The sequence below is a fragment of the Podarcis vaucheri genome, assembly GCF_965113315.1.
Source record: "Podarcis vaucheri genome assembly, chromosome: 9".
NCBI classification, from domain to species: domain Eukaryota; kingdom Metazoa; phylum Chordata; class Lepidosauria; order Squamata; family Lacertidae; genus Podarcis; species Podarcis vaucheri.
This window is the reverse complement of record NC_138767.1, coordinates 38,631,102-38,643,260: the sequence shown is the minus strand read 5'-3', so window position 1 is coordinate 38,643,260 and position 12,159 is coordinate 38,631,102. Positions and strand designations below refer to the sequence as shown.

The window sequence follows — 12,159 nt, the reverse complement described above, 5'->3', positions numbered from 1 at the left end:
TTTCTATGAAGGTCTGTTGACCTGTGGGAAAAGTCAATCAGGGGTCACAGTTGATGGCAGGCACTGCCAGGGCCAAAAACGAGTGGAGCTGGCAAGATTACATGGTGGTCTCTCTCTTTAGCTATTAGCTTCCCAGCATCTTGAATTATTTTTTCACTCTCTCAAATTCTTACTAAGAAAAGTCCTTTGCCATGATGGTAATTGTTTGGCAATGCAGTATGCCCCTCCCCCATTTTATCTGTAAATGCTTTCAGAAATCAAGAGCTATAGAAAATTGCAGTGTATGAATGTGAAGAAAAAATATCAAGCTCCATATTGCAGCATATTCAGCTAAATTCTGTAATGAAAGCAGTTCAAGTTGTATCCTTTTCTAGAAGTACTCTTTTTTTGCCTCTAAGGAACATAGCTGCTTTATTTATTTATTTAGTGCGCCAGTATGCTACCGTTCCATCTGCGTATTGCTCATGGCAGATAATAAAAGGAAAATCAGAATACAAACTGAAACATACTCAAAATACACCATAAAAACCACACACCAATGACTGCACCAGTCATGCGTACAAGCAGTGGAAATGGAAAATGATTAAAAAATGTTTTGAGCCCAAAGAGGGCTTCATTGAGGGCAGAGGAAGCCCCAAAGAGACCGGAGGCACAGCAGGGCTTTGTTAAGGCTCCTCAGGCTCCCTGCCTAGTAGCTGACATGTGCAGCCCCACAACCCCAGCTGCTTTTCTGCATAGCCTTCAGCTGGCCCTAGAGCTTCAACTCTAGTTGAAGAGAGAGTTGTGTGGAGAGAGAACCTGAAAAGAGGGAGCTGGAGAGCAGGGAGAAAATGGGTGTTTAGAGGCTTTTTAGAGGGTGTTCCCACTTAGGCGATTTTAGCTTATGCGTGCAGGGGCTCAGAACATAACCCCTGCACAAGTGGGGAGATACCTGTACAAATGTAAACGCTGGTGTGTAACTATTCACAAAGATAAGACCCAAATACTTAGGAACAGTACAGTTTTTATTTTACTATTCGAGAGTGAAGTGTTGAATTGCAGGTAAGCTGTTAGAAATTCAAGGCAAAACAGTTGCAAAACAAATGTGGTTTGAGGAATATTGTTTGTACATCTTCTCCCAGTAATGCTATTTAGAAGGTTTTTTGAAGTGCAAAACTGTGTGCCACTCCCTCAACTTTAACTCCAGTATGTAGAAAATATTACAGCAAATATCTCTCCTTAGGGCAATTACTTACATCTCACTCACAGGCTGTCAGTCTACATTGTATATTATTGGGCTGCTAAATACTGTATAAGAACATTTTATTGTTTACTTCTGGTATAATATTGCTGCCTCCTTTTTATTTCTTGGTCTCATCTTTGCCGCATAGGATATGTTTTGTTAACTCATACAATATATTGTCATGGTCGTCTTTGAGACTCTTGTCCTAACTAGGGTTCATTAATACCAAGAATGTGATCATAATGAACAGCACTTTTCCATAAGGGAAGATCTTGTGATGCAATTCCTCTGTCCTTTCACTGTGTTCTGGTTATTATTTCTCTTCCGGCAATGTTATAGTGAGAGCAATCGTACTTGAGATTTACATGGGGTCATCAGCAGGGAGCTGGACCAGATAGCTTTTGAGATTCCTTTCAACTTTATGATTCTTTAGCACTTTCTGACTTTGAGGTAGATCATGTTTCTGTCTCCTTTTTTGTGGGTAGAGGGCAAAGAGAGGATAGAACACATGAAACTGCCTTATACTAGGTCAGACTAATGTCAATTTCATCCAGTATTGTCTACTCTTAACTTGGTGGCCTGTTGCTTGTTCCAGGATTGAACCTGGCACCTGGAGGCAAAACATATGTTCGTCCACCGAACCAGGGGTCCTCCCCTAAGACCACTTCAGATTTCTCTCAGCACTGTTGCTAAGCCTGCTTGCAAACCACATCCTCTGAAGCAGAGAATACTTTCTCCAATTCCAGATATATGATGGATGGGGGTGGGGTATGTAATAATGAAAATTGTACTCCGCATGTGTTCAGGGGTCCTCTTGTTTCTGGAGCTGAATCTTGATATTGAAAGCAGATTCTGGGAGTGAACCTTAGTAGGTTCAAAGTAAGCTTTATATGCACATCCTCTCAGGAAGCTTCTCAAATTAATGCATGTATTACCATATCCCCAGCAGAAACAACCACTTATAATGTAAAGGCAGAAGTTCCTGAAAGCTACTCAGCTCTTTCATTCTCAGGGCTTGCCACCTTCCTAGGTTACTCCTATCTGTACAGATTTACCAAACATTATTCACATTAAGACAGTATTCTTCAATCTTGGTTCCCCAGAAGTCATTGGACTACAATTCCCATCATCCATCAGCTGGCCTGGAAAGATGGGAGTTGTAGTCCTACAGCATCTAAGGGCCCAAGTTGAAGGACATTGCATTACGATTTCTCTCTATAATCTGGAAGGGGTAGAAAAATGCTTTTTAAAAGAACAAACATAAATGCTTGGCAATTAAATGTATTGACTACACCTGGAAGCTAGAATTTCACCATGCATGGCACAATCACAGCGTGCAGTGAGCACCTCCTTGTTTTCCTGTGAATGGTGGGACTGGTACTCCTGCCACAGGATGTAAGAGTACATCCTATGGTAGAAGTTATCTTAGACTTTGAGTTCAGGACCGGAAGAGATTTTAGCATGTTAGTGTAGTTCAAAGCATCTGCGAAGTTGGATTTCAATTTTCAGTGTACAGTATATTCCTTGGCTTCAGTTTTTAATAACAGTTTTCTATCTCCTTTCCTGTCATGTCTAATAGATTGCAAGCAGAGATTTTTTTTTAGTTAAAAAAATTATTGCCAAGTGCCCAGATATTTTAGACGCTGAATAAATAAAAGCAACAAAACAAAGCAGAGACAGTCTGTTTACCTAGGAATGAACTGAGGCCAGCCAAAATTTACAAGGACAAGCATCCTACAGCCGCCACTCCATGGATTATTTTCCATAACTGATGAGGGATCTTGGAACATTTTTTGAATTTAATAGATTGGTAGGTCATGCCTCAGAGCAATCTACTGCCACACACTCCATTAACATGAATAAAGTTTGAACAGTTAAAGTGTTTAGGGAATTGTAGCTTATGCCTCAAGAGCCCTGCACTGAATATCATAACATTCCGAATTACAGAGGAAAAACAAAGCTTTATAACAAAGCTTCTTATCCCGTTTTGTGTAGAATGACTTCTGCAAGCTGCTCATGTATCTGTATACATCTGAAAAGGAATGAGCAGTAGACTGCAAATGGATTTATCAGGAGATCATGTGGTCTTCCTTAAAGGGAATATTTAGCTTCTCAGGCAGATACAGAAACAGCTTGTATGAGCTGCCCATTATCCCAGTCCAGATCTACTCGTGCATTACAGTTTGAGCTACTCCATTTACTTTCATGGGGCATGTAGCATACAGATACTTGCACGCTTGTGAATGGGGTAGCCTTTGTGGATTCAACTATTTTATCACAGAATTGTGAAGTTGGACAGGACCATGGCGGTCATCTAGTCCAACCCCCTGCAGTGCAGGAATCTTTTGTCCAATGTGGGGCTTAAAACTACAACCCTGAAATCAAGAGTCTCATGCTCTACCAGCTGAGCTATCATACTATCTCAGTTAAGAAAGCTATCCTGTTTTTGTATTCTAGTCACAAAACAAAGAATATTGGTATTCGTGACTTCTGAATGTCGTGTGTAATTTTGCCCATTCCCCTTTATGGGTTGTTTTGTGATTGATCTCAATGAATATTACATTTGTATCTGTGTATGTTTTCTGCCCCTTAGTTTGCAGACAGTAGGCTGCATGCCACCTCCTGTGTCTTCAGCAGTGATTTTAACCAAAGCTGTTGGTGGAAATGAGGTGAGTTGATTACAGTTTTGTTTTATTAATTGCTTTTTTAAAAAAATGTTTTTGTGCAAAAGTTTTCTTTCCTTAAGGTTGACTGACAGATCATGAAAATACCACTTGAGATCCCATCAAATAACAATACCTTCAAATGCAGAGGTGTAACTTTTGGTGAATATTTTGAAACCTTGGGGATACATGTCCTTTAAACCTTCAAAATGCCTATCTCTTTGTGACTGTAGCTCTTTTGCAGTTGCATCAGAGCGAGGATGGTTAGGCCTATTCTGACCAAATCAAGTCTCATTATAGAGTGATTATTCCCTGCAGTACAAGGATGAAGGGAGTGGAGGAGAGAAGCCCCTCTATCCTTAAAGGAATATCCTACTTACCTTCCCCTCCTCAAGTCAGGTAGGGAGCCTGGCAGCAGAGACCACTGGACAGGCATGGACACAGCACACAGCCTTTTGGATCTAAAGGGAATCTGTAGGTTTGAAGTGGTGGTAGGGGAATGGGATTGGACTGTGCCACATGTCCTTAAAACTCCTTTCCTCACTGAATGGCTCCCAGGTGAGGGGTTGACTTCCTCCATGTCCAATTTTCACCCCTCATCATCTTTTTGGTGAGGGGAATACTTTCCAATCATTTCTGGGTGGTTCTATGCTAAAGGTATGTTCTGTCTTTACTAAAAATCTTTAAAGGAATCCTATTTATGGCTCTCATGATTTGGTGTTACGCATTTAAATCTGTACTAAATTCCTTCATTTTAATTTGCATTCAACGCACAAAAGGTGTTACTTAGTGTAAAGAATATTATATTTTTAGATCTAGTGATGCCTCCAAATCTAAAGCCTTTTCAGAAATGAAATCTTGGAGAGTCCCATGGGACAAGGTAAATTATTGCATGTGGTGAACTCTTTAAGTCATAGACCAAGGTCAAGGCAGTAGGAGTCTTATTTGAAAAAGCTTTTCTCTCTGCTTGGAAAGCAAATGAAACCTCTCATCATTTAACTTTAAAATTATAGCTTTAAGAAAATTTTCACTGCAGCTGAAAGATCAAGTTCATGGCAGACATAAAGGACTCGGAAGTCCTTTTTCAGATGTAACCGTGGAACAAGAGACGTTCTGATTCCCCCACCCCTCGTGCATTCTTGATGGAAAATAAAGAGTTCACAAAGATCAGAATCTTTGTAATCTACTGAATAAAATCAAAGGCTTCACAAGGCAGAAAGGAATACATTAAGTCTTAGACTGCTTTATTTTATTTAAGACAATACTTTTAAGGTAACTTTATTTCAATTAAGATTATTTGCTTAAAATGTAATGAAATAAAATGTTTTGAACATTTTATCTGTTGAACATATCTCAGTGATCTGATTTGCATGCAGAAGGTTCCAAGTTCAATCTTCTACATCTCCAGGTAGGGCTGAGAAAGGCTCCCTGCCTGAAACCCCCAGAGAGCCACTGCCAGTCAGTGTAGGCAATACTGATGTAGATGGACCAGTGATCTGACTCCATATAACATTTCTTCCAAGGAACTCAAGGAAGTATACAGTTCTCTTCCTTTCCACCTTATCCTTAAATGAACCTGTGAGGTAGAATAGGGTGAGGGAGTGGACCAAGGTCATCCTGTCAGCATGAAGCTGAATGGGAATTTGATAAAGTAAACACTATACCACGCCATTCTGGATTCCATCTGGCGAATGCTCCTACATTAGCATCATAAGGTAATGCACTTGGGAGTCCTGCATTTGCATTAGGCCCTCACATGTTACCCAAGTTTGCCATCATGTGTAATACCCATTTAGAGGAAATAGCCAGTTCCAGCTCTCTTAAGTGAATGTATGGCATTCACATTTTATATATTTATCAATGGATATAACTATATTACGTGTACATCTAAAAAAACACCCCACGACACTATAAGTGACGGTCAAGTATTTTTTAAAACTACTGTCAATTTTGCAGATAACTCTAGATACTGTATCATACTGGTTTTTGATATCTGTAATAGTTTGAGTCAGAACCGGAAAAAACAAGCAAGCCATTTCTGCAGTAGTGCCATTGAAGTTTGATACTGCAGCAGAGCCACTGATTTTTCGACTTTAGCCAGAGTGGTACAATTTGTCTAGTTGGGAATGGGCACAAAGGTCATTGATGGCAACTCAGTTGCTTGATCTGTATAAATTGCCTTAAGTATCTATGACATATCAATTACAGTGATGTCACATGCAAGTTATTACGGTTTCCATCTTCTTTTAAAGAAAGTGAAGAATTTTACTAATACTATGGAAGGCACTCACAGTGCTGTTTCGTTCTGTTCTGTTGGATAAAATTGGAAGGGCTGTATATAAATGGGAAGACAGGCAAACTGTAAAATGCAGCCAGACCATCCATTGGACAGATAAAATGTTTATTGTGCCGATGATGAAGGTGAGGCAGCTATTGGGTGTATTGGGCATTGTTGCATAAAGGAAAGCTGAAAAGGAAATGAAAAAATGCATGAATGCTCCTTGTGCTGGTCTTATCAGTGGAGAAAGCAGATGCCCATCAAATGTTTTCCAAAGTCAAGCCCGGTTTTTAGTGCATTGTTGCTTTCGTTATTTAAAAAAATTCTCAATGTTCTAATCACCCCACTATCTTCAAACTGTTTATAGTTGGGAAAGGGGAGAAAAAGAATCTTCCATACTGAATTAACAATAGTTGTGGCCTTGCAAAAGATGTTATTTAAATTTGTTCAAAAATAAGGCAAAACTGGTGTATTGAGTTTTTCTTTTAATTAGCAGGTGCCAGCTGTTCTAGGCAGAGAACACCTGTGCTACTTGAGGTATTAGGGAGTTCAGGTCCCAGTCTCTTTGCACACCAGTCAAAATTAGAAATAACTGATTCCTGTGGAGATGTGGGTTGTTAATGGCCTTAGCAGCTACTGTTCTCTTGACACATTCTCAGTCTTGAGATCTGAGGAAGTTAACTTGAGCACTTTGAAAGTGTTGGAAAACCATTGGCAAGACCAGGGGTCAGCAAACTTTTTCAGCAGGGGACCGGTCCACTGTCCCTCAGACCTTGTGGGGGGCCAGACTATATTTTGGAAAAGAAAAGAAAAAAGCACAAATTCCTATGCCCTACAAAATAACCCAGGGATGCATTTTAAATAAAAGGACACATTCTACTCATGTAAAAACATGCTGATTCCCAGACCATCCACAGGCCAGATTTAGACGGCGTTTGGGCCGGATCCAGCCCCCAGGCCTTAGTTTGCCTACCCACGGGCAAGGCGTTTGGACCACAGGTGCTTTTAGCAAAAATTTGCCCCTGCTCAAAGTGTACTGAACTCATCTTCATAGCTTCTCTTTACTGGTTGATAAAATCCATTGCCCATATCTACCAATAATTTGTAGAAGAGTTTTGAATGTAATTTAAAAAATATATAAATTAGCATTGTTGAGTGAGTGAGTAGACTCTAATGTTTTACAAAACATCCCTTTTAAAACGAATATATGAGCATATGCGAATCTTAAGCTTTACTTTTGGGTCACTCAATAAGTTTTAATCAAAATATAGAGGTACTGGGGTGCCAATACAATACCATAACTAATATTATTGTGGTGGGAACCCCCACCCCATCACTAAGAAACATTTCACAATTTTGGAGCTTGGGCTTGATCTCCCCCTTTTAAATGACCATCATTTTTTAAAAAACAACAACCCTGGTCTGTTTTTGTTTGTTTTTTAAAAGTTCCAATTTAACACCTCCATGGATTCTTTCACCCTATCTCCTCTTTATATAGCTGGAGTCTTGACAACCTGGTTGGAAGTGATTAGCTGGACATGAGGGAAACCTCTGCTGTGTTTTAAGAATACTGTAACAGTGGTGCAGTTAGTGGGCTTGAAGAGGTTATTAAGATACTGCTTGTTGCCTGACCCATATCGATTTCTGGCTAGTAAGCATATGGAGTACTGTGTGGCAGTTTAGATGACAGTGCCGTTTTAGCTTATTATTGATGGGGCTGCTGGCTTGCCACAATTTGGGAGCAAGGATGATATGCTTAAACAGGTGGGACAAGAATTGATGAGGGAGCCCTGCACCTGACTGGCTGTTTTGGGACCTGTTTGTGTTGTGGGGGGGGAAAGAGAAGTTGTATCTCGCTGACAGAAGTTGTACACTATCTGTCTTTGTACCTTGTGAGGCAAGAAAGCTCTTGTATTCATGGATGGAGAGAGAGGAGGGAGGGAAAATTGCTTCTGGCTGCCACTGCCAGGAACCCACTTCAATATTTTTGAGTCTTTGGAGCTTACAGGGCTGCTATTATCTTATTTATCATAATGCTATAGAAAAAATAGTCTCACTAGTGAAGTGGATGTTTGAAATCCTGTCTGCAGAACAAAGGCTAAATGCTTAATCATGTGTTCTCTCAATGTTGGGTGTTTTGTTTTTTAAAAAGTATGTTGCTTTTACAGCAAAATACTTTATTTTATCCTTTACTGGAAAATGTATACCCAATATGCACAAAAATATTAATGCAATTATTCCTATTCTTGTCTTTATTTTCTTCCTATGTAAATGTGTGCAAATTTGCTGGATTTTTTTTTATTAATTACCAATTAATCTGCCTGCAACCCTAACTGGATCCCATGTTAAAACAGCTTCACATTTTTGTTAATGTGATCTTTCCTGTACATGATTGAATGGTGTGAACAAAGCTGTACAGGGAAGAAGGCCTGCAGTTCATACAGTTGGTACTGCAGGAATGTTTGGTGAGAGAGTTTAAAATGTGGCCCCAAGCACCATCCTGCAGAGATCTTTGAGTCCATAGGACTTTTCCCAACATCTGAACCATGAAGTGACAGATCAGGCAGGTTCAAAGTTTTTATGTAGGTACAACATACGAAAGAGCAACACACACAAAAGAATAAACAGTAAAGTGAAGGAGATTGGTTCGCATCCAGTGCAGGTCAAATTCCTTCTTTCTTCCTGACACTTCTCTTGCTACTCTCAAAGTTACTATTCATTCAGGCCATAATCTTTGACTATCACCATTCAAATAGTGTCCATGTGTCTCATTCTGATTGGCTCTCTCTCCTCAGTAATATCTCGCTTTCTACTGTTCCTACTAAAACCCTGATTTAAGATGAAATGCTGAAAATGTTAAGCATATTTGCTGCTGAAAATCTCTGTTCACCACCTATTTAGATAGAACTACTAACATATTCTCTCTGAGGAGATGAATAAGGGTAATGTGGGTCTACAGCGTTTTATTTATTCATTAAAAATATTTGTATCCCATCTCTTAATTGCAAAGATAGCCAGCAACACATAAATATAAAATTCCTATAAAACCACAAAAAGCATCCACAAGTAAAGCAAAAATCAACAACTGCAGTTCAGAGGAGCTACTAGTATCAAACCACATTAAAAACTTAGGAGAAAAAGCCACAATTTCAGTTGCTTTCCAAAGGCCAACACATTATTTATTTTCACATTAAGCTTGTTTGAAGAGGACACCCTTGGGAAACCAAATGGAGCTCAGAAGAAGGGTGTGGTGTTACAAGAACTGTACAAATGGCTTTTGCTGGGGCACTTCCAGTGACAAGAAGGAGCAAAGGAATGTAACTTCTTTACTTTTAAGACATCAGTAGCCTCCTTTGCCTTCAGAGCTGGGAATTGTCACAAGTGGACTGTTCCTTAAAAGGTAAAGGTCATCTTGACCAGTCGCGGATGACTCTGGGGTTGCGGCACTCATCTCGCTTTACAGGCTGCGGGAGCCGGCGTACAGCTCCCGGGTCATGTGGCCAGCATTACTAAGCCACTTATGGCGAACCAGAGCAGTGCATGGAAACACCGTTTACCTTCCCACCGGAGCAGTACCTATTTATCTACTTGCACTTTGACGTGCTTTTGAACTGCTAGGTTGGCAGGAGCAGAGACCGAGCAACGGGAGCTCACCCCGTCGTGGGGATTCAAACCGCCAACCTTCTGATCGGCAAGCCTTAGGCTCTGTGGTTTAGACCACAGCGCCATCTGTGTCCCAAGGACTGTTCCTTAGCTTCTGACTTTTGGCAGTGATTTATGGGTTGCTTTGAATTACTTGGGATATAGACTACAAGGACTTAAAGTGGGACTTAAGTCTAAGTGACCCACCTCCGCAGTATAGCATCTTTTAATCCAGGCCCATTTCTCATTTCATATTTGCACTTGAGTGCAGATACCAAAGTACAGAATGCATTCACCTTATGGCAATAAATAATTGCATACACAGGTTTTAGATAACCAGAAAAAGATCAGTCCTATATTTTGTTATCACATATTGAATGTTTTAATGTTTTAATGTTGTATTTTAATCTTGTTTTTAAGTTGTATTCATTCAACTTGTTTTTATTATTGTTTGTTAGCTGCCCTGAGCCCGGCTTTGGCTGGGGAGGGCAGGGTATTAATAATAATAATAATAATAATAATAATAATAATAATAATAATAATAATAATAATTAATAATTAAATGACTTTTGATGGGGATAATTGTGACTTGAATGGGTGAGCAGCATTCACAAATTATTTTACAGGTGTATTCATACTTGGGTAGTTGTATCCAATGGCTAAAAGTCTTGGCAGAAGGAATCATAGTTCTTAGACCTTGTTAATCAGTTTTACGCTAGGCTTACAGGGATACTTTTATGGCTGTGAGTTGACCAGTAACAGTAACACTTGGAAGCTTAAACTTTAGAGAGGCAACCCAAAGAAGAAAAAGGCAGCAGTCTTAGTTTCCAGGGGCAGGAATAATTTTTAAATAATATTTTACACCTTTTTGTCATTTTAAAGAAAAATATTTAGTTTCCCTCTTTCCCCTTGTGCCTTTTTTCTGCTAGTTGACAGGGCACACTTTATTTACATTTTGATTGATAGCCCTCAAAGATGTGCTGAACTATTTCTCCCCTTTGCTGTGCTAAAGCAAAACCCCCTATAAAGCGCCAGCAGACCATATGACCCCAGCCCGTAAGAAATGTGAAAACAATGGTGATATGCCAATTCACTTTCAGGATCTGCTAATACTGTAATGTTTTTTCCCTTGCCAGGAGCCTCCTTGCCTGGTGTCATTTCTTGAGCTCTTTTGGGATGAGATTAGTCTACAAGAACAAAGTAGCCAGATGTCTGGTTCTGAGAGAGTCCCAAGGGTCAGGGTATGGTAGGCAACTGTAATCATTTGGGGCTAAGATCAAAGATACCTGAGAATTACTTATGGGCACATAGTGTGTGTCATGCCCGTTATTAACAGTCTGTGAAAATTTGTATCCCTAATTAACCCTTTTGTTGGTTAAGCTTTAGAGAATGAATGCAGTCCTGAATGAGAGAATAATTTGTTCTTTTTAGTAGCCGATACAGACACCTTTTTTAATCTTCAACTGTGCATAATCTCATTATAGCCAAAATGCAGTATTTTGGCTTGAATACTTGATGTGAGTTGTAACAATTTATCCAAAAATGAAATTGGCAGAGAAAAATTCTGAATCCTTTCCTCACCTTTCCCCAAATACTGAAAATGTTAAAAATATATAGTTAGGTTCCACTTAATGTAGCTAGCTTAGTTTTGTTCTAGCACTGGATGCTAATGTCAAAGTGTGGGCTATATCAGTTGGTTGATTGCATTTAAGTGAACAAATGCAGTGCACCAGTCTGAAACATGCTTTTCCTGGCTCTAGTATACTCAGCCTTTGTTATCAAGGGCCTCATTAGTGGGCCAGTTGTCTGTTTTCAGTGCTGCGACTTCCCTTTCTTTTATACAAAGTAATGTTAATGTGCTGATATGTATGTAAGCGTGTGGAGGGGGAGGGGGGAAGAGTGGTTGTGTTCATGATAAAATTGCATTTGCAATTTATTGCCTGTGATGCATGTTGAGCAATTTTAAGGGACAAATTTGAGTGAGCAGACATTTTTAAACCCTGGTAGGAAAGCCCTCTGGAGTAATTTAAAGGACATAATTGATTTATCTGTTTCAAACTTGACAGCCTCACCATTTTCTTTCTTGCTCTCTCACTCTTACTTAAGAGCACTAAAGGAAAACAGAATAAGCTGATCATTACTGAAAGAGTGGCTTAGGCTAAACTTCCTTTCTTACTGGTGATGCCTGAGGTCTGCATGTGTAAATTGAGAGTGCTTATAATGGCGAGATTTTATTATTGCTTGCAGCAGGCTTAATAATAACAAAAGCAATGAAGGAGGTCAAAACAGTGGCTGCAGAGGGAGGTTCACGGTGGTCTTTGGCCAATGCCATATTCTTGCACTGCACTTTCCAA

At 39.7% G+C, this 12,159-nt stretch overlaps 1 protein-coding gene across 10 annotated transcripts in view; it reads left to right on the top strand.

The window, feature by feature from the left end:
• Nucleotides 1-12,159, top strand: part of SLC10A7 (solute carrier family 10 member 7) — a 121,260-nt gene that overhangs the window by 7,112 nt on the left and 101,989 nt on the right. For all 10 annotated transcript variants that reach the window (XR_014223389.1, XM_082237733.1, XM_082237731.1 and 7 more), the window contains exon 4: nucleotides 3,816-3,891. Coding sequence is in view for 9 of the 10 variants with exons in the window: in XM_082237733.1 (XP_082093859.1) it covers nucleotides 3,816-3,891 (76 nt within the window). In the remaining variant the exon portion in view is untranslated. The remainder of the gene's footprint in view (nucleotides 1-3,815; nucleotides 3,892-12,159) is intronic.